The sequence below is a fragment of the Manis pentadactyla genome, chromosome 15 (assembly GCF_030020395.1).
Source record: "Manis pentadactyla isolate mManPen7 chromosome 15, mManPen7.hap1, whole genome shotgun sequence".
NCBI lineage: Eukaryota > Metazoa > Chordata > Mammalia > Pholidota > Manidae > Manis > Manis pentadactyla.
The window spans coordinates 12,047,076-12,070,239 of record NC_080033.1 but is presented as its reverse complement, the minus strand read 5'-3'; the positions used below and the strand labels follow the sequence as shown (position 1 = coordinate 12,070,239).

Below are 23,164 nucleotides of genomic sequence, written 5' to 3'. Positions count from 1 at the left end.
ATCCCTGATCCTCTGAGTGTGAGGAACACAGGAATCACCACACTCAATTGGCCTTCTACCGGAAATGGGGGTTGGGAGAGGAACAGGGGCTTTAATTCGCCATAAAGGGCTGCAGTCTGAGGCTCATTTTCCATTCATTTCCCCAAATTTATGAAGACATTTGGAACAGATTCTTTGCTTCCCTCTCAAGCTGTAACCTGGGCCATATACCCTACCCACTCATCTGTCAGGAGGGCAGGAGGGACACAGGGGATCCTATTTAAGGCCCAGATACTCCAAAGGAGTTGAACTTCTAAGAATAAATTAAACAGATTCAATCTTGTGTATTTATTGAATACACCAATCCTGGGTAAAGGTAAGAGAATTAGGTTTTGGGACAGAGGTCAGGGAAGTGAAAGAAGTCCCTGGACCCTGTGGTGTGGAGAGAGAGGTCACTTGTAAAATTCATGCTCCTGCTCATCCTTCTTGATGACCGTCTTGTATGCTTTCTCGAAGTCCTTGGCCAGAACAATATAGCGGTTCTCACGGACAGCCAACATTCCACTCTGAAGGAAGGACATGAGTTAAAATCTATTCCCTGTGCTCCCCACTGATGGCAAAGGAACAGAAAGCTGGGCCCACACCCCAGGCAGGCAAAGAAGGATCGTAGCTGTGGTCTCAGAGAGGAGAAGTCTTTATATATACACCCCAGGCCAGATGCAGAGAGAGACCGGCACCTACCTCCTGACAGATGGAGTTGATATCAGCTCCTGAAATCTTGTCTGGTCTGGCGACATCTGCAGTGGGTGAGTTAAGGAAACCACTCCCTGCATGATGGGGTGAGTGCCTGGAGCTGGAAGTCAGCCTGGGGCTGTCTTTTTCACCACCCTCTCTGGGGCCTTGGTCTCCTACCTGCATAGTGGAGGTTGTGGTCACAGTAGAGGTGGAGATGAAGATCCAATCCTCATTCCCAACCAAGAACCTTCCCTCACTTCTAAAGCAGGATACAATCTTCCAAGTCAACCTCCTCTGAGAGATTCATCTTGCTGGTAATAGTGGAAAAAATCAATCTCTTCTGGCGGCGGTCAGGGAGTGGAAATTCAATTTTACGGTCAAGACGTCCTGGCCGCAGCAGGGCAGGATCCAGGGTGTCTGCTCGGTTCGTGGCCATAATCACCTGGCATTCGGAAGGCTAGCTCAGACCCCTATCCCCACTACACCCTCCTTCCCATCATACCTGCCTCCCTCACATGCCAGCCTCCTTTCCCTGATTCCCACAGTACACCTCCCCATCACAAACCCCGAACCTTGACATTGACATTCTGGTCAAATCCATCCATTTGATTGAGCAGCTCTAGCAGGATTCTTTGAACTTCTCTGTCAGCTGACATGTGTACAACACAGTCAGTACAAGACATCCAGTATGGCAAGCCTGCCCAAGGCCCCAGGCCCTGTTTGGGCATCACTCACCCCCTGTCTGGGCATCAAATCTCTTGGTGGCAATGGCATCGATCTCATCTATGAAGATGATGGCAGGTGCGTTCTCCTTGGCCAGGCGGAACACATCTCGGACCATTCGAGGGCCCTCACCCAGGTACTTCTGTACAAACTCCGACCCCACGACCCGGATAAACGCAGCTGATGGCAGGACGACAAGGGTTAGATAAGGATGGGCCTCCCACAGGGTTACGGTTCAGCCTGCTTCAACTGAAACTGAATTCCCTGAGGACATGCCTTTCTTGGACGCCCACTCCAAGTAGCCAGGTCATTCTCTCATGTCCAGGCTGGACCCAATCCAGCTGGGACAGTCAACCATCTGCTTGCACCCCACAGCTAACTAGCATCCCAAATCATGAATCCTGCCTGTACACTATGTCGTTTTTTTTGGCCCAACATTTAAAAATCAGGATATTAAAAAAACCAAAGGTGTCTGTGCTCCAACATGCCTGTTTGGAGAGCTAGAGATGGTCATGGAATTTACGATCCAAAAAAAAAAATCTGGATTTCTTGAGTGCTGGAAAAAAATCAGTAACAAGTCATGCATTAAGGCACTGTATTGCTTCACCAAGAGCTCCAAGTTCCATTTGATGTAAGGACCCACTTTTGAATATCATGCAAGAGTCAGGGACCATAGGCACAAATTCTGACATAATCAACAAGTGGTAATGGTATCGAAGACAGTTTGTTCTGGCCCTCTCCTTTTAAACTTGTTTTATAATTTAACTTGATTGTTAATGGCTGGATGTGGCTTTGTGTTACACAGTGACCTCCAGGGCCCTCCTTCCAGCCACCTCCAATAGCAGAGACTCAGTTCACCATGCAGACCCTGTGGTTTATCATAAGCTAGCAGTTGTGCAAGGTGCAGTCCTGCCCTAACACCCTAAGATATGGACTTCACACCCGCCTCAAAGTGTCCCTCCTCCCCGGTACCGGCATCACCTGGGGCTCGCTCAACATCCACACCTCAGGGTTTCTGACTTGCCCTGCTCTAACCACATCCTGACTATTTTGCTTTGGCCACACCTTTCCTTGTCTGCTCTGCATGTGCCAACTGTTACATGTGAAACCCCAATCTCCGAAATTCCCTTATCTGACCCTGGCCTCTCTGCCTCTCTCACTCAGTCACTGCAGTCCCCTGTCCCACATCGCCTTCCCTGTCCTCCCAATCTCTCATACTATGTTTCAGTGAAGGTTCCCTGGTCACTGAGACACAGCATGTCCCACACTGAATCCACCTTCCCCTTACACCAATCCATTGTTCCCCAATCCTATGAAGGTCCAATAACCTGGTTGCCCAAGTCAGAAACTGGGAGTTGCTCCTGACTCCTCCCTCTTGTCAACCACATCTAGTCAGTAAGTAAATCCTGTCACTTCTACCCCTTGATTCTACCTTCTCTCTCCAATCCATTCCCAAGGCCTCCACCCCAGGCTACCATTATCTGTCTCTGTAAGATCACTACAAAGATCTTTAATTGGCTTTCAGGTTTGTCCTCCGCGCTATTCACCTCCAGCTGCAAGAAGAATCTTTCAAAAAGCCAATCTGCTCAGAACACGTCTCTGATCCGCTGGCCACTGGCTCTGATTTGGAGCAACTGAAATGTGGCTGGCCCAAAATGAGATGTGCTGTCAATGTGAAATACACACCAGCTACCAAAGGACTCAGTTCAAGACAGTATAAAATATCTCAGTCAAGTGTTCATCAGAAAATAAAATGTAGTATTTACATACAGTGGAACCATAGAAAGGAACTAAATCCTGACACCTGCGACAACATGGATGTGCCCTGAAGATATTATCCTCAGTGAAATAAGCCAGACACAAAAAGACAAACACTGTATTACTCATCTGCTTATATGAGGTACTGAGAATAGGCAAATTCATCGAAATTAAAAGTAGAATAGAGGTTACCAGGACGGTGGAGGGAAGGGGAACAGGGTACGGAGTTTCAGTTCAGGATAATGAACAAGTTCCGGGGGTGGACAGTGGTGGTGGCTGCACAACATTGTGAATGTACTTACTGCCACTGAGTTATACCCTTAAAAATTGGTGTGGGTAAAATTGTATTATTTCCAGAATATCTTGCCTGGCTTTAGTATATCTGCATATCAGTAGGCATTCAGAGCTGTAAAGAAGTACGGCTTTAGTGAATTTGCATCATTCCTCAGGGGCGGAGAGAAGTTCATCTCCATATCAATGGGTAATTACCTGGGCAACGGAGGGCTTATCTGTACCTGAGAGGTGAGGGGAGGGCCGGTTTGCTTCTGCTGCAGCAGGAAAGAGAGATGGCCCGGGACTGCAGTTTGTGAGCAATGAACGGATTTTAAACTTTATTTCTCCCTTTGACTGATTTCGGTTTTTAGAAGTATTTTGCCCCGGGATTTCCTTTCCCCAGACTTACAATTGGTTAGTAATGGTGAATTTCATGTTACACATATTTTACTAAAACAAAAAAATAATAGGAAAAAAATCTCCCAATTTTGTATCTGCTACATGATAAAGTCAGTGTTTTGAGTATATTGGTTAAATAAAATATATTAAATTCACTATTTGTTTTAACTTATTTTTTAAAATATGGGTACTTAAAAATGTTAATTATATATGTGGCTTGCATTATATCTCTGTTGAACCCTGTCTAAAATTACCCTGTTTTTAGACAACATGCAAAATCTCTGAGATTAGCACTAAAACTATTTACATTTGTGCCCTTTCTGATCTCTTCAGCTTCACATGTTGGACCAGCCAAGCACAGCCTCTCCTTTAGCCAGCCATTCAACAAACATTTTCTGGGCACCTACCACAGTCTAGTTACTGGGTAGGTGCCGGAAACATAAAAGAATACATGCATGAGGCCTCTGCCTTCATGGAGTTGAATCATGAACTACCCATAACTCACTAAAAGAGGGCCTTCCCACCCCAGACCTTCCTCTAGGAACCCCCACCTGAGAGGCACTGACAGAATGGACTGATACGCCCTCCCTTTAGAGCAATCCCACTACCCTCCTTCCTTCCCTGGAGCATTTGCTACTCTGCAGACTGTCCCCACCTTCACTCCAACCATGAGCCCTCTTGCTCACTTGGCTTCAGCTGCAGGGGTCTTCCTCCCATTCCTGGAGCACTGAGTACACCCCTGCCTCAAGGCCTCTGCACAAAATAATCCCTCAGCCTGATAAACTCTGTAAGAATATAGTAATTTATCTTCTATTTACTCTATGGTCTTAAACACATAAGCCAGTGAGAATTATGCTGGGGCTTGCTTGGGTTTACTCTATCTCTAAACATCTGGACTCTCTCCCAAGGCAACAGGATGAGCGGATCTGCTACAATAAAAGGGACAATGCTTGCACTACGCTACTGCTTTCTCTCTCTGTCTCTTTGTCTCTGTTTCTGTCTTCTTGCTCTTTCTGCTCTCTCTCTCTCTCTCTCCCCCTCTCTCTCCACCCCCTCCCTCTGGGGCAGCCACTCTCTCTTTCAGATAATAAAATCTCTTGCGTGGGCCCTGAGTCATTCTGAGTAAGGAGGGTTGCAGCGAGATACCCTTTCAAACTCCCTACCCTAGACATTCATGTGACTTACTCCCTCAAGTCTTTTAGGTCTTCATGTAAATATCACTTCAGAAAAATCTTCCCTGCCCATCCCCCAGTCCTGGCGTATAAACTGCAGCTCTTATTATTCTTTATCCCTTTGCCCTGCTTAGTTCTCTGTCATGCACTTAGCACCAGTGACACATAATCTATTCACTCATGTGTTCAAGTGCTCCTCCAACTGACATCACCTCCATGAGGAATGGAGATGTTCTGTTCACTACCTTATCTGCCGCACCTAGAACACAGCTTGGCACATATTATTAGGTGCTCAATAAATATTAACTGATTGAGTTCTAAGTGTTTATTTTTCTTTTTCCCCAGGCACACTGGGAGATTCTCCAAAGCAGGGGACATATCTGATTCATCACTGTATCCCAGCACAAGGACTTGGAGAAAAGTCCAATGAACTGTTAAACAAATGAATGATCATGACAATGGCTAACATTTATTGTCTACTTATTACATGCCAGGTATGGTTCTAGAAGCTTTTATCAATTCAATCCTCTGAGTAACCCAGAAAAATAGGAAACAGACTCACAGAGAGTATAACTTGCTGAGTAGTTACATAAACTAACTTACTTATGTAGTACTAACTTAAGTAAGTACAGTTGACCCTTGAACAATGCAGGGGCTGGGGGCACCAACACCCATGAGCAGTCAAAATCCACATAAAACTTTTGATTTCCCCAAAACTACTAAGAGCCTATTATTGACTTTATGATAGTGAATGATAAACTAGTATCTATTTTATGCATTCATGACATACCTTTATCCCCCCAATATTTCTAGGTTGAGTTTTCTCAAATTGTTACAAATCTCCAATAATTTTTCCAATATGTTTATTGAAAAAAATCTGCACATTAGGGAACCCACACTGTTAAAACCCATGGTGCTCAAGGGTCAGCTGTAGTTGTAGGGGAGCCAGGCAACAAACCCAGGCAGTCTAGCCCAGAAAACACACCACTAAACCAGTATCTTTTACTGTTCCCTAGCCTACATGTATTAAGATTTTAAGATGTGCCAAGCCCTGTCCTTGGGCTTTACAAACAGTAAAACAGTGACTTTCAGACATTTTTGCCTGAAACCTACAATAAGAAATACATTTATAAACAACCACAAGCATTCATGTGTATGCAGCAAGTTTCACAAAACCATATGAGCTCTTACTAAGTGGGACTCTGACATTTTCTGTTCCGTTTCATTGTTTGAAAGCTGGTTGCAACTCATGAATTTACAATTACTAATGGGTCATAACCCACCATAGGAAAAATGCTACATTATTTCATTCATCTCTCACAATCACACTGTGAAGTAAGCCTTCTATGAGATCAGGAAATTGAGGCAGGAGGAGATGAAGTTGCCTCCCCAGGACTGTATAGCCAGTAAGAGGCACACAGGGGCTCCCCAATCAGAGCCCATGTTCTTAACCACTAAGCCGTGTCACTTCCTAGGGAGGATAAGAGAGCAGGGAACAAGGTAAGAAGAGCCCAGAGGGTCAGAGCTGGAGGGAGGGGCCAAGTGGCTTACCTGTCGTGTGATGAGCCACAGCTTTTGCCAACATGGTCTTCCCACAGCCAGGTGGGCCATACATGAGGACGCCTCGGGGAGGGTCGATGCCGATCTGAAACAAAGGGGTGGATAAAGAAGAATAAGGCAGAGGTACCTGTCACCAACTCGAGACCCAGTGGGGTTTCTCCCTTCCCTGCTGCCTCCAGCTTCTCACCTGCTTGTAGAGCTCAAAGTGTGTAAGTGGGAGCTCCACAGCTTCCCGCACCTCCTGCTTCTGGATGTCCATGCCCCCAATGTCTGCGTACATCACGTCTGGCTTCTGATCTGGTGAGAGAGCAGAGCTGGGGCTCCCAGCCTGGCCCGCAGGGTCCAATCAGGTTTCCCCAGCTCTGGGCACCACCCCCTCACCTGAGGTGAGCATCATGATGCTGCTGTCGGCCTCAGGAGGCAGCACATCCACCAGGGCATTGCTGTGCTTGTGCAGAGCCACCGAGGCATTGGGCTTGAGCAGCTCCCGATCAATGGTGCTCAGGATGCGCACGTAGTAGTTGGAGCCTTTGGGAAGGGGATGAAAGAGAGGCAGAGAAAATGAGAAGTGCCAGAACTTCCAAACTGTACCCCCTCCCTCTGACCTCACAGTTGCACCCTCCAGGTCACCAGTATCCCTCACTCACACCCTGATTGGCTCTCTCAGCCTCTAGTCTTGCCTCCTCCAGTCCATGCCCCAGATATACACAAAATAACAACTTGTCTACCTATAGCCCTGACTCTCCTGAGCTCCAGGCCTAGGTGACCAGCAGCCTCCTAGAATGCCTTCCCCTGGGTGTTCCCAGGGGAACATCTCTCACATACAAACAGTTTTACTGTTTGTAAAGCCCAAGGACAGGGCTTGGCACATCTTAAAATCTTAATACATGTAGGCTAGGGAACAGTAAAAGATACCGGTTTAGTGGTGTGTTTTCTGGGCTAGACTGCCTGGGTTTGTTGCCTGGCTCCCCTACAACTACAGCTGACCCTTGAGCACCATGGGTTTTAACAGTGTGGGTTCCCTAACACAGTGAGCATCTCTCACTCACTGTGACCCAAAGTGTTCTCATATCTTCCCCCAAATTGTGATGCTGCTCCTGGGTCTCCATCTCAGGGAGGGCCATGGTCCCTAGTCACCAGCCAGAGCCCCAAGCCTCATCCTGGACCTTTCTCCCCTTCTCTCCACAGCCCTCTGTCACTGTGACCTTCCTTCCATCCAGCCTCCTGAATGTCTCTCCAGCCAATCTCTCTTCTCCTCCCCATGGACCCTGCCCAGATTCAGCCCAGTCCTCTCCCACTAGGTCTCCTACCAGACTCTTCCCTGTTCATCCAGTCTCCAGTCTCACCTCTCCGGTCCACCTCCACCTCTAGTGGTGATGCACATCTCTTTCCAGTCTCAGCCTTTCTTCTGACCTTCAGACCTGGCAGTCTAGCAGCTTCCTAGACCCCTTCCTGTGATGTCCTCAGACTACCCTCACTGTTCCCCTCTAAACCTACTCTTCTGTCCATGTTGCCATCTCAGGGATAGCCTCACTGTCCCACTAAGTTCTACAGGTCAAAGATACAGGCTTCATTCTGGGTATCTCCCTCCCTTCTCTACTTCACTACCAGCCCATCAGTCCAATTCCAGGTCCAGTTATGCATTTCTCCACCTTTATAAGAACACGGCTTGGTCTAAAGGAGTAGAGACCAGAAGAAGGAAAAGACAGATAAATGCAGAGACAATGACCATCATGAGGGCAGGGCCTGGGCCCATGTTAATGACAGCAGCTACCATAACTAAGTGCTACTGGAGCCCCATCTCTTAACACTTCACTGATGGTTTCAAATTGCAGGTCCCCACTCAGGAGTAGTGATGAAATCAATTTAGAGGCTCAGAGCCTAAACACTGGTCAAAACAAAATAGACTATAACAGAATGGAAAACATCAGAGTATGTCACACACAGTAAGGCTAAGTATCATTTGGTGAGACTTTTAGTATGTATTTACTGCGTGTGTCTACATGTATGTATATACATATATATATATGTATATATATACATACAAAAGGGAAGAGAAAAAATATATGTGACTGTATAGAGAAAATGTAAAATATATGTCTACTTTTGCATCAGAGTCAAACTACTTTGAAAAACACATATTGTCTTGTCTTGTTTGCAGTTATGAGACCCTAGCACAACTCCTGGCACATGGCAGGAAACAGTTAACAGTTGTTGAATGAACAGATGAGGTGCCTGCTACCCACCCACCCACCACACACCTGTGGTGGAGCCCACGATGGCTGTATTCTGATCCACAGCCTCCAGAAACTGCCCAATGACTAGTGGGATGCTCTGGATTCGCTTCACCTCCTCCTGGGCATGGAGGAATTCCTTCTTCAGGTTCTTTTGCTCATCCTTGATGTACTCCTCCTGCACCTCCAGGAACTCTAGCTCTTGCTGTAACTTCTGTGACCAGAAAGATGACAGGTAGGAGATGGCTCCAGCCTTTGCTGAGCCAGGGAGTGGTGGAAGGTAGGGGGAGTATGGGATGCTGGGTCAGTGCAGGGTCCAAACTGGGGTTGAATGTACCTTGTAGCGGCTGTACAGGTCCTCCAGGTCCTCAGGTTCAGGTCCCAGGAAGGACAGGCCAGTCTGGGGCCGTGACACAGACAATGCTGGGATCTCATCCTACACCAAGGGAAGAAATTCAAGTTAGAAGAAAAGGGTCCCCTCATGAAAGAATCTAGAGCCCCTTCTACACTTCACCATGAATCACTCAGCCAAGAGATTTCTGACATCATTCAGTCCCTCTAAACAGACCCCAGAAACCACTCAGCCCTCTTAAGAGGCTCATGATGTCACCCAGCCCCTAACAGGCCCCTTATATCAACTAGCCCCCTAAAAGATCTTTTGTTATCATACGCCACTTGTAACATGTTCCCAATGTCGCCCAACTCCCAACTAAGGCCTAAAAGTCACATCATCTTACCAGACCCCAACGCCCTTCAAACGCCCTCAACAGGTTCCTGATGTCACAGGGCTCTCTCATACCAGCTGTTAAGGTCACCATGCCTTCAAACAGTCCTAACATTACCTAACTTTCCCCAAAAATATCCCTCATGTCACAGAACCCCAACTCACATTAGGCCCTAATGTCATCCAGCTACCCAGTAGGCCCCAAACATAACTTGACCAGAGCACACATACCACTTAGCGCCCCCAACACCAACCAAGCCCCGAACATCAGTCAGCTCCCCAGCCCAGCCTCAGACATTAGGCCCCACAGCCAAATCCCATACATCGCTCACAACCCGACTCATCCCCAGCCCCTCCAGGCCACCAATGTCACTGAGCACTTCCAGCTAGACCTCGAAATCATTCAGTGCCAAAGAACCTCTAACGTCACTCACTCCCGCAGCCTCGCTTTCCCAGGCTTACTGCCGTCTTAACATCACAGCCACACAGCCAGGCCTCGGGATGGCACAAAGCTCCACACCGAGGCCTCTCAAATCACCCAGACCCAGGCAGAGACCCCCCGCTGTCACTAAGCTCCCCACGCAGGTCGCCGCCCACCCCCAACCCTCCCCGCGAGCCCGGCCCCACCAGACCTGAGCTTTCTCCACCAGGATGCCTATCTCCTCCATAGTGACCAAGACAACCTGTGTGTGGCTCAGCCATATGCGGTCACCGCTTCCGCTGACGCTACCGGAAGGCCAGGGCCTGAGTGGTTTCTGGGAAACGTAGTTGAAGACATTGCCGAGAGCGGGCTGGATGGGCCCAGCAGGACTGAGAGGAAGGAGGCCCTCGTCCTGGGCTCCGCCCCCAAGATTTGCGCATGCGCTCTCGGTAACGCGCGGGCGCGCGGGCTGGCCCGGGAAGGAGCGCTTGCGCAGTAGCGCGGGGTGGCAAGATTCCGTGCGGCATTTCGAGCGCGGAGTTTCTCGTCTGTAGGCGTCGCTGCCCACTTCGTTTTCATTTGAGCAATGTGTCGCAAATCTGTCAGGGAGAGTGGTGGCCAAGTGCTCTTCTCTCTTTTAGTGGCTGGGCTGGAGATGCCTTAGGCTGGGTTTCGCAGAAGGGGTTTTTTAGGAGGTCTCCACGTGGCCTGCGACCGAGGATTGTCACCGCACGGAAGCAGGAAGGCCCAGGCTGCCCCTAAGAGTGACACGCGTACCGGGCTGCACCCCGGGATGAGGAGTACCAATCCCGCATTATGGTTAAAGCTAATCAAGTAGAACTCAACCATCAGGGCTGGAGAAAACGAGGCAGCGGTGCCAGGAGTTGGGTCATGCAGGGCCCCTGCAGACCTATGCCAGGCCCTGTGCTTAAGTCGTACGTGTATTGACTCATTGAATCAACAGACATTATGTTCCCCCTTTTACAGAGAAAGAAACAGGCTAAGAGCCATGAAACCACTTGCCAGTCAGAGGGGCCAGGGCATGGGGCCTCAGATCTGTCTGCTGCCAAAGCCTATACTTCTGGTCCCAGGGAAACACTGCTAGTTCTTGAAACTTTTTAATGAAGTATAAATAACAGAGAAGAGTACGGATCATTACCATACAGTTAAATGAATTTGCACAAAGGGAATACGCCCATATAACCAGTACTTAGATCAAGAAACTAAACATTAGCAGCCACCAGAAGCCCTGAACATGCTCTCTGCCACCCCCATCCCCTGAAAGTTGTCAACTACCTGCTTTCTAACAGCTTGGATTATTTTTGTCCGTTTTGAACTCTATGGACTCATAGTGTGTGCTGTATATTTGGCTTGTTTTACTTTACATTTATGTTTGTGAGATGCATATTGCACGTAGGAATAGTTCTTTAATTGTTATTTCTGTATGGTTTCTATTGTGTGAATATGCCTAGAAATGGATATTTTCCAATTTGGGACTATACTGGTGCTATAAATATTCTGGTACATTTCTTTGATAAACACAGGAATAGTCTCAAGAATGGAATTGCTGATCAAGGGCAGGTAGGTGTTTAGCTTTAATAGACACTGTCACTACCTTACATACTATACTAACTGACAGTCCCTCAAGTTGTACCTACACTTGACATTGCCTGTCTGAAACATTTTTTTTTCTGTTCTAGTGGATGTGTTGTGGGTTGTCACATCAGACACCATTTGTGCGTTTACTTTTAACCAGGCCATTTCCAAACCATGATCTCTGAATCCTTACAACACCATCAGAGATAGATTTACTGTTCCTTATTTTACAGATGAGGAAACTGAGGCTCAGACAAGGGAAAGTCGCTTCTACTAAGTCACAAAGAGTGTTAGTGGCTCCTGCTCAGTGCCAGCCCTATGCTAGGGGAACCCAAAGATTAATGAGATCTGGTTAACCTCCCTTCCTTGTTGAAGGTCCCAGTTTTATTTCCACAAAAAAAGAAGGAAAACAATAACAACAAATCCTTCCTTTTTTCTCTGCATTGATAACTCTTGGTTCTGTCTTCCAAATCTTGCCCTAACACCCAAAAGATATCCCATATTTCTACTTGGGTCTTTGAATATCTCACTTAAAATGGAATCCATCTTCTACTTCCTTGCCTCTTGTCCTTATCCTCCCAGTTTCCAGACTTAAGACTCAAGCCTATGTGAGAATTTTGCCTTTGTTCCTCCAAGTCCAGTCAAATCACCACCTTTGACAATGATAAATCAATGTATCCCTTTAGAATTATTATGGATAATAATCATTAACCATTTCAAAAACACTGACAATGCACCTGGTTATTTACTAAGAACTTTACCATATTATCTCATTTAATCCTCACAACAACCTTAAGAAGTAGGTAGTAAAAGCAACCAACATTTATACAGAGTTCTTACCTAGTACCAAGGAATCTTAAATGCTTTATACATATCATCTAATTTAATCTCATACTAAAGTGGGATTTGAAGTGGAAATGGCTTACTTCCTACTTTACCAGGTCCTACATGAGAAACCAGGCTCGAGGTGAAGTCACTTGCCCAAGATCACACAGAAAATAAATGATAGAGCTGGCATTAAAATCCAGTACCTGAGCTATTAACATCCTGTGACAGTTATCATTTGGATTTTCAGATTTGTTGAACCAGGTAAGCCAGTCATTTTCAAGGAGGACATTGAATCACTTAGGATGGTTTTTTCAAGCCAGATTCACCTTTATCTGCACCCTATCATTATGATCTTCCCACCCATTTCCCAGTTAAAAACCACCCATCTAGGTCATTTAACAGATGGGCAAACTAGGGCCCAGTCCAGTCCAGTTGACTAAAATCCACCTGTCGTGATTCAAGCCTGGAGTTTTCTTTATCCCACTGCCTTCACTACACTGCCTTCTAACAGAACTCCTGAGCAGCTCTTGTTTTGAGTGAGGATGTTCCCAGATCTAGAAAAAGTCTTTAGAGACCTGGGTTAGACTGAGTGCATACATGAGCCAGCAGACTAGTAAGTAAACACAGCTGGATTGGCAGAGAACCTATTCCACATCTACAGAGAGTGGCTGATACTTAACTCCAGCCATGATAGCTATGCCAGAATGTGGGCCATTGTTGCCAGATTTTATGTTTCAAGAGAAGTCAAGAATCCAGACTTTCAAGTGAAATCTTATAATTTTTAAATGTTGACAATAAATTCAAATACTTAAAAACACCATGCAGGCCAAACTAAACCAATCTGTGGGCTTCATATATAGGATAAATAACCCCTGGTCTAAACTCACTCTGTCCCAAGTATTGCTATCAAAGGTCCAGAAATTAAGAGCTTTACTCAGTCCCAGTATGGAAAATGAGGGAGGGAGGGGTCTGAACCATTCAGAAAGCAGCAAGAATATTCAGTAAAGGAAAAGTAAGGATTAAACTCAGGGAAAAGCAAATGTGAATTTCTAACAATAGCTGATTGGTTAAATAAACTATGAATTGTCCATCTACTATGGACTATGATATAGTCTTTCAAAGTGGTGTATGATATTTAATGATATGCCTTGTGTTCATAAAATATGTAATACATGAAAGGAAAACTAGATGACAAAGCAACCAAGTATAAACCCCTTTAAAAAATTTTTTATTTTGAAATTTCAGTTACAGGAAACTTCTAGGAGGAGGAAGAATCTGCCCAGATTCTTCAGATGTTAACATTTTAACACATTTGCTTTATTATTGTTTTTTTATATATATGCATTCTTATATATGTGTGTTTGTATACATATACATATTGTACATATATCTAGTACCCTCTCTCATACATACATATATATTTATTTCAGGAAGAACTGGCAACTTACAATATTGAGTCTTCCCATCCAGGAATGTGATATGTCTCTACATTTATTTAGTTCTTTGATTTCCTTCTTGAGTGTTTTGTACCTTTCAGGATACAGGTTCTGCACATATATTGATATATTTATACCTAATTTCATTTTTCAACATATTTTAAATGGTGCCTTTATTTAAAAAGATGTAAATCATGTGTAATAAACTGAACATATTTAATGTATACAATTTGATAAGATTTGGCCCATGAAACCATCACCAGAATCAAGATAACGAACATATCTATTACCTTATATTTAGGTTTCTTCATGTACCTAGTACTTTTTCCCTCCAGACACTCCTTGACTCCATTCCAGAAAACTCTCATTTGCATTTTTAAGAACTTCATACAAATGGAATAATACAGTATGTACTCTTTCACTCAGCATAATTGTACTCAGACTTGGCCATGGTATCATGTGTATCAACAGTTCATTTCTTTTTATTACTGAGTATTCCATTATATTGATTGACAGCTTGGCTATTACAAGTGTGAAAATTTATAACTGGAAACCTCACTGACATGGCATCATGAGGCCTGCAGGGCAACCTCCTACATCCACCACTCCTCCTCAGTTGAAGACCTCACCAGAAGGAAGACAGACTGACAGCTTGCAAGTCATAGTGTTTTAGCTACCTTACCATGCAGGAGGAAGAAGGAAGGTTTCTGTCTCCTCCAGCAACAGCCCAGCCAATGAGAGACTGTCACAGCTCAGCCAATGAGAAACCACAATACATGAGATTCACAGTTTTCTCAAAAAGACCTTTTCTTAGAACAGCCCTCCCAACTCAACCCTTTCCTCTATAAAAAAATGTTCCTCCCCTTTGTTCTCCAGACATACCTGTGGCTTTGTCATAGATTGCTTGTCCCAAGTTGTCTCTGCTATTCCAGAATAAACCCGTTTTTACTGGTAAAATGACTGACAGTTTTATTTATTTATTTATTTTTTAACAAATATGCTACATATTTTTTTTCACAAGCCACATTTTTTTTATTTTGGTATCATTAATATAAAATCACATGGGCAACATTGTGGTTACTAGATTCCCCCCATTATCAAGTCCCCACCACATACCCCATTACAGTCACTGTCCATCAGTGTAGTAAGATGCTGTAGTCACTACTTGTCTTCTCAGTGCTATACTGCCTTCCCTGTGCCCCACCCCCTACATTATGTGTGCTAATCGTAATGCCTCTTATTCCTATTATCCCTCCCTTCCCATCCAACCTCCCCAGTCCCTTTCCCTTTGGTAACTGTTAATCCATTCTTGGGTTCTGTGAGTCTGCTGCTGTTTTGTTCCTTCAATTTTTGCTTCGTTCTTAAGCTCCACAGATGAGTGAAATCATTTGGTACTTGTCTTTCTCTGCCTGGCTTATTTCACTGAGCATAATACCCTCTAGCTCCATCCATGTTGTTGCAAATGGTAGGATTTGTTTTCTTCTTATGGCTGAATAATATTCCATTGTATATATGTACCACATCTTCTTTATCCATTCATCTACTGATGGACCCTTAGGTTGCTTCCATATCTTGGCTATTGTAAGTAGTGCTGTGGTAAACATATGGGTGCATATGTCTTTTTGAAACTGGGATCCTGCATTCTTAGGGTAAATTCCTAGGAGTGGAATTCCTGGATCAAATGGTATTTCTATTTTGAGTTTTATGAGGAACCTCCCTACTGCTTTCCACAATGGTTGAACTAGTTTACATTCCCACCAGCAGTGTAGGATGGTTCCCCTTTCTCCGCATCCTCGCTGGCATTTGTTGTTCCTAGTCTTTTCGATGTTGGCCATCCTAACTGGTGTGAGGTGGTATCTCATTGTGGTTTTAATTTGCATTTCCCTGATAATTAGCGATGTGGAGCATCTTTTCATGTGACTGTTTGCCATCTGAATTTCTTCTTTGGAGAAGTGTCTGTTCATATCCTCCGCCCATTTTTTGACAGTTTTATTTTGAGGTTAACATTACCTGGTGCTCAACAGTGGGATCCAGAGAAGACTGCCAAGAGCTCTGAGGCTGGTGAGCAAATAGGTGCCAGTACCCAGAGGGCCCATGGAGCTCAAGGCTTTCTTGCTGACCCTGGAGTTTGAAGGTAAGTTGTCTCCTGGATTTTGAGTTCTGCTATCTTTGTGACTCTGAGCTCTTCAGGCTTTATCCAGGATCTGCTTTAAGGCCTTGTCCTTGGTGAGAGTACTGGTTTCGCCTTTGGTCCGACACCTGTTTGGAATTGGACTATTCCCACTGGAACTGTGCCGGCCTTTGTTCCATATCCTTTTGGGGATCGGGCTGTTCTTGATGGAATCATGCTAGCCTTCAGTCTGATTCCTTTTTGAAACCAGACTTCCTGCTGAAACTGCCGGCCTTCAGTTCCACTCCTGTTACATCTGACTGCTCCTATTGGAACTGTGCTAGTTTGGCTCCACTCCCATTTGGAACCAGAATCTTCTTACAGGACTGTGGTGGACTTCGGTTCAATTCCTTTTGGAACCAGACTGCTCCTGTTGGAACTCTGCCATTCAGGAATTCTTCTTTTTGCTCTAGAAGAGAACCTCCAAGAAATGAGATCTCAGTCATCCAAATGGTTTGAGGGTGCCCCTCTCGCTTCTGGGACCCTGGCTGTTTTTATGTCTAAAAGCTATGTTCCCTCCTCATGTGCATTTCTAACTAAATGGACCAATTTAACCAAAAGTAATTCAGTACACCAATGGTCATTAAGGGGAGCATGCCATCTCTCCAAAATTTTTTTTCAAAATTAAATTAGAAAGCTGCAGCTCAAATAGAAAGAAAAAAAAACCGAATGGGATGCTTATTTTAATTGATACCTTGAGACTTCAAACATTTTCAGGATTCTAAGTTTGCCCCTTTGCAAAATACTATTTCCAGCTTAACTGAGGCAAACAAACAATTATGAAGTCTCTTTTCCCCTCCCCCATCTTCTTTGTCTCCAGACAGGTGGCAGCCACTTCTGCTCAGGCCCTGCCTGGGGCACCATTTTCCTCTATTCCCTCTGCACTGTTCCCACTTCCTCTACACCCTCCATTCCCTCATTCTAATCCTCTTGCCAAACTTCCCCTTTCCTCCAAACCTCTCCTGAACCGGTGAAAACCTGTCCCTTTAAAGTTAAGGCTTCTGGGTATCTAAATAAACCCCAGTCAGTGTCTTATATTCCCTGGACTAAGGCCTAATTGCAAGCCACAGCTAAGGAGTTTCCTAAAGTGATTGAGGATGCCCTGAGGAATTCAACATAGTGATTTAAACTTACCAACCTGGTTTCTCTGATTTACATCAGTTACTCCACATGCTTGTTGGTGGGAGCCAGGCCAAGCATTGGATGAAACTGGCTCAGTGGGAACATCAAGAAAGAGATTTAGATAAACAGATCCCTTACTTTTGGCAAAATGCCAGAACGCTCACTGAAAATCTCCAACTAACAATTACAGTAGCTTTTCCTGAGTCTATTGATTGGAATAATAATCAGGCTCATAAACAAAGCCTGACAAACCTGTTCATAACTCTTACAGTCGACTTCAGATTGTTTTCAAATACAATTGTAGTCTTCCTTTAGATGTTGAATCCACCCACGTAGCATTTAGCTCTGTGAACAGGCTGCACTGGGATCTTGTTAGTTTTCTGACTCGGGTGCAAGGATGAGGATGCAATGAGAAACTGATGTCCACTTCAGATTTAGTTAATTTGGCAAACGAGCTTGCTCACACTCTAGATGAGTCACCAAAAAGAAAGACCACTAAAATTATCAACTTACAACTCTGGCAAATCAATGGCCCTAAACGGAACCAAAACTTCCTAGCTTTGCTATTCTTGCAAAGAGCCTGGACATTGGTTTAAAAAAAAATAAGAAGGAAGGAAAGAAAAAAGACAAAGAAAACAGAAAGATTGGTACAAGTTTAAGCGCTTCAGATGCCTTCAGCCCTCTAGTCACCCATTCCAATGTCCTAGTTCCCAAAGATCGGCTCCAAGGAACTTCAGGGGCTCTTCCCAGTCCCCCTTCTTAACTGGCTTGGGGGAGCCACTCCAGATGGGGAATGAATCTCTCTCTGTCCTTACTGACACTGGAGCAACATTTTCTGTGCTCAGCCCCACTGCTCCAAAGCAGCCCCTGCCTGGGAGCACTAAAATGGTTCAAATAGTGGGATTTCTTATAAACCTCCATGGGTTCCTGTTTCTGAACCTATTCCCTTTTGCTTAGATATACACATCTTTTTCTCCATAGTTCCTCTTCCCTATTTGTATTTATTGGGTTGAGACTTCTTGAAAATATATATATCATGCCTGAATTTCTTTCTTCTAAAAGGGGGGAAGTAATTCTAGAATTTCATAGTAGTAATCAAAATAGCCAACCAGGGAGATTAAATGACCCCTAAACATCTTATTTGCCTAGTCTTTGATGGCACTATAGGAAGTCTGGGGACACTGATCATTCACTCCTACTGGATCAGCTGCCAACCTCTTTATGGGCAAGATCTTCAACTGATATTGGCAGAATCCACAGTGCACCTTCCATCAGGATTCCAATAGATCCCTTGAAACCTCTCCCCAGAGTTAATCAACACCCTATAAAAAAGAAGCCCTTCAAGGCATCAAGCCCATAATGGAAGATTATAGGCTCTGGGCCTCACTCCCTGCAGTAGCCCTTCTACTCCCCCTATTTTACCTGTGAGAAAATCAGTAGCTGAGGATGGAGGTTTGTCCAGGGCCTCTGAGCAAGAATAGCATTGTTACCCCCAGGCACCCTGTTCTTCCCAACTCCATGAGCTGCTGACATCCATCCCCACTGACAGCAAATGTTTCACTGTGACTGACCTACGCAGTGCATTCATAGTATTCCAGTCCATAAGGGTGGCCCATACCTTTCTGCTTCCACTTGGGAAGAGGAAACACACCTGCACAGTGAGGCCCCCGGTTTCACCGACAGTCCTTACTTTCACAATCCTCGAAGGCTGATTAGGATGCTGTAAAGTGCCCTGCAGGCTCTTTGTTGTACTACCCGGATGATTTGCTTCTGTCTCTCCTTCTCAAACCTCTTCATAGAAAGAGAGCATTCACCTGTGAGAACTTTTGGCCTTAAAGGGACATAAAGTCTCCAAAGAAAACTGCAGCTTCTCAAACTCAGGTTCGATCTTTAGGGCACCTGATCTTGCGATAGGACCACATTGGATCCATATGAAATGCATCACAAGTGATTAATGCTGAGAGATCACCTTTTGACTCCCTGTGACCCTGTACAGGAAACTCCTCCAACCAATGCAGACTTCTCATGGTTTAATCACAGTTCTTATTCAAAGGATGAAAATGGTCATGCTGGGTATGTGACTGCAATTACTTTTGAAGTCACTGAGGCAGCGCCCCTACCTCTGGGTATTTTGGCCCAACAAGCTGAGCTGTCTGCCCCTATTCCAGTTTTATGTTAGCCAAGGGGGAACTGCAAATATTCATACTAGTAGTCGGTATGCCTTTTGGGTAGCTCATGACATTGACATGTTCTGGAAGCAATGAGGTTTCCTAACCTCCAATGGGGATAAAATTGGAATTGACTTCTATATCCAAAATTTATTACATGCTTTTGCCAGTTGCTCTGAACTTTTAAGGTTCCTGAGCATTGTAGATTTGACTCCTTGGAGGCCAGAGAAAACCACCTTGCTGATATTTCCACCAGAAACACTGCTTTCAAGGAGACAAAGAGTCAAACCTCTGTCGTATTCCATAGGGCTATCTCCCAAATGATAATTTGGAAAATTGACAAGAAATATCCAATAAATGGCCCCAGAGAGGGAAAGACAATATTGGAAACCTAATTATTATTGGCTGAATAAGAAGAGAGACCTCTCTTTAAGACCAAATAACAATGTGGCCCTACAAGAAATTCTAAAATTCCCACTACTACCACTTTACATACATCAAACCCTTGGTCTACTGACAAAATGATAGCATTCATGAACCAATATTGGTGGGGAAATGGAAATGATGCTGCAGAAACTGCCTGGCTTGCTTGTCCCACCTGTCCATGTGGTCCCCAGACACTTAAAATTATCTAATGGGTCATTTAAGATTTGACAATGAGTCTCATACAGCTTTTCCATATCTCATGGATAAAAATGTCTTAGTTATGGGTTATATGTTTTCTTACTGGACTGAACTTGTAGACAGGGCAGTGCTTCTTCTATGGCTACATTTTCTGTTATAAAAGAATATCCCTAGCTGGGTAACCCCTCTCAAACTGCATAGTGATCAGGGAACCCATTTACTGTACTCTGACTAGGCTGTGCTGGCGGGCTGGTTTTACACTTTCATTGTGCATACCACCCTCAGTCCTCAGGGTTACTCATATACAGTAGCAGTCATATATTATTACAACATCCGAATATTATTACAAATTATTAATACTCAACTGACAAACTTTGTGGAGACCTTTCAGATACCTTGGCTAAAGCCTTGGTTATTAGTCCTTCTAAATCTCAGATCCACCCCTTTGGAACTAGTAGACTCTTATCCTATGTGATAGTCCCATGTACTTGGTCCCTGCCTCCCTTGATGCACAGCTGATAAAAGGAGTTATGCTTCCATATTTAAAGGCCTAATTGGTTCTATTAAAAATAACCATGTTAGGCTTAAAGATGGTGGCGTGAGAGGTGAGACAGTAACCTTCTCCCAAAACCACATCTAATATGAAAATATAGCAAATACAACTAATCCTGAAAGAGCAACAGGAAAGAAGGCAGCAACAGACTGCCTACACCTGGGGAAAAGAGCAGACCTTACAGCAAAGGGTAAAGTACAAAAGCCGTGATCTGGCGGCACCCAAGCCCTTTCCTGCCACCACCACCCCAGCTCACCGGTGGGAGGAAAAGAAATGGAGTGGGAAGGGGATGGAGGCCTAGGACTGCTGAACACCCAGCTCTGGGATCTGCTCTGGGAGCACAAACCTACATTACATGGCTCTCTGTAGATTAATGGGGTTGGAAAGCTAAGACAGGTGGAATACTTGGAGAGAGTGAGATTCCAGCTACTTGTGGAGAACAGGTACCACAACCGGTTGATCTGGGACAAAAGAAAGGTGGGCACTCTGAGAGACTTCCTAACAGCAAGAGGGCTGCTGAAGGGGCAGGGATTGCACAGAGTTTACTGCTCAGGAGAAAGGGCAGGTGGACAAAATTGTCCTGGTGCACACAGCCCAGCAGGTTGGAAACTTTCAGGAGCTTCAGGTGTTCCATCCCCCTGGCTGGCTATAGAGCTCCGAGGCCTCCCACCATGATACACAGCCTGCTGCACCTTCCTCCTGGCTGGCACTGGCTCACAAAACTGCTGTCCCCACCATCACTACAGGCCAGCCAGAGGGCAGCCCCTGCCTATGGCAGCTACAGGGGTTTAGCATAGAGGCTCCTCCCTGCATGCTTGGCCCACTGGCCTTGGCAGTTGAGGCAGGCACTGCAGCCAGGAAGCAGGAAAGTGCTCTTTCTTTTGGCAGGCACCAGCACCACTCACCTGTGATTCCCACCGTTCTTCCAGGGGCTGAGCAGCTCCAGAGAGTAGAGATTCTCGGCACTAAAGGGCATCTCTGGCACCAAGTTATTATCATAAACATGAAACATCAAAAGAACCTGGTACAAACCAAAATCCAAAAACACCAGAAAGGGGACTAAGTGAAACTGAACTCACCAATCTTCCTGAAAAAGATTTCAAAATAAAAATCATAAACATGCTCATAAAGCTACAGAAAAATATTCAAGACCTCAGAGAGGAATTCAAGAAAGAGCTAGAAATTTTGAAAAACAGTATCTGAAATGAAATATACAATGGAGAGATTTAAAAGCAAATTAGATGAAGTAGAAGAGATGGTAAATGAAATAGAAATTAGAGAACAGGAATACAAAGAAGCTGAGGCACAGACACAAAAAAGGATCTCTAGGAATGAAAGAATATTGAGAGAACTGTGTGACCAATCCAAACAGAACAATATTTGCAATGGAGAACTCCCCCAATCTGGGGAAGGAGATAGTCTCTCATGCCACGGAGGTCCACAAATCTCCCAACACAAGGGACCCAAGGAAGACAACACCAAGACATATAATAATTAAAATGGCAAATATCAAGGACAAGGACAGAGTATTAAAAGCAGCCAGAGAGAGAAAAAAATATCATATACAAAGAAAACTCATGAGGCTATCATCATACTCCTCAACAGAAGCCTTACAGACGAGAAGGGAGTGGCATGATATATTTCAATGAAACAGAAGGGCCTCAAACTAAGAATACTCTATCTGGTAAGATTATCATTTAAATTTGAAGGAGGGAATAAACAATTTCCAGATAAGCAAAAGTTGAGAGAATTACCTCCCCAAAACCATCTCTACAGTGTATTCTGGAAGGACTGATACAGATGGAAGGCTAAATAGTTAATAGCTAAGGCTAAATAGCTGTCACCAGAGAAAATAAAACCACAGTAAAGGGAGTAGACCAGTTAATTACTAACAAAATGCAAAATTAAATCAACTACACCCAAAGTCAGTCAAGGGATACAGAAAAAGTACAAAATATGAAACCTAATACATAAAGAATGGAGAAGGAAGAAAAAGGAGGGAAAAAAGAACCTTTAGATTGTGTTTCTGATAATGTACTAAGTGAGTTAAGCCAGACTGTTAGATAGTAAAGAAGCTACCCTTGAAATTTTGGTAACCATGGATTGAAAACCTGCAATGGCAATAACTACATATCTATCAGTAATCACCCTAAATGTAAATGGTCTGAATGCACCAATCAAAAAACATACAATAACTGAAAGGATAAAATAAAACAAGACCTGTCTGTATGCTGCCTATAAGAGACTCACTTCAAACCCAAAGACATACACAGACTAAAAGTGGAGGGACAGAAAGATATTTCATGCAACTAATAGGGAGAAAAAAGCAGGAGTTGCAGTACTTGTACCAGACAAAATAGACTTTAAAACAAAGAAAGTCACAAGAGACACAGATGGACATTACATAATGTTAAAGGAGTCAGTCCAACAAGAGGAAATAACCATTAAAATATCTATGCAACCAACACAGGAGCACCTACGTATGTGAAACAAATACTAACAGAATTAAAAGGGGAAATAGAATGCAATGCATTAATTCTAGGAGACTTCAACACTCCACTCACTACAAAGGACAGATCAACCAGACAGAAAATAAGTAAGGAGACAGAGGCACTGAACAACACATTAGAACAGATGGACCTAACAGATATCTACATAACTCTACACCCAAATGCAGCAAGATAAATAT

The 23,164-nt window shown here is 44.4% G+C and overlaps 1 protein-coding gene across 2 annotated transcripts; it reads right to left on the bottom strand.

The window, feature by feature from the left end:
• Positions 1 to 312: 312 nt before the first annotated feature.
• PSMC4 (proteasome 26S subunit, ATPase 4) lies at positions 313 to 10,338 on the bottom strand. 2 transcript variants are annotated; one of them, XM_036894676.2, is made up of 11 exons: positions 10,190 to 10,338; positions 9,171 to 9,269; positions 8,861 to 9,047; positions 6,981 to 7,127; positions 6,787 to 6,896; positions 6,591 to 6,684; positions 1,450 to 1,617; positions 1,287 to 1,363; positions 988 to 1,156; positions 721 to 776; positions 313 to 545 (listed from the first exon to the last, which is right to left on the bottom strand). In XM_036894676.2, exons 1-11 carry the CDS (start codon positions 10,223 to 10,225, stop codon positions 432 to 434), a joined length of 1,257 nt encoding a protein of 418 aa, XP_036750571.1. In that variant the 5' UTR covers positions 10,226 to 10,338; the 3' UTR covers positions 313 to 431. The 2 variants fall into 2 exon arrangements, with proteins under 2 accessions (XP_036750571.1, XP_036750570.1); XM_036894675.1 differs by lacking the exon at positions 10,190 to 10,338 and adding an exon at positions 9,571 to 9,666.
• Positions 10,339 to 23,164: the final 12,826 nt, after the last annotated feature.

What these genes read in the sequence shown, in the direction of transcription:
- PSMC4 (XM_036894675.1), bottom strand. Translation starts at nt 9,651, where the DNA reads ATGGTGACCTTAACAGCTGGTATGAGAGAGCCCTGTGACATCAGGAAC. An exon ending in ACCTGTACAGCCGCTACAAG is followed by an intron (nt 9,048 to 9,170) that starts GTACATTCAACC and finishes TTCTGGTCACAG; the next exon opens with AAGTTACAGCAAGAGCTAGA. An exon ending in ACCAGAATGTCAATGTCAAG is followed by an intron (nt 1,157 to 1,286) that starts GTTCGGGGTTTG and finishes TCCGAATGCCAG; the next exon opens with GTGATTATGGCCACGAACCG.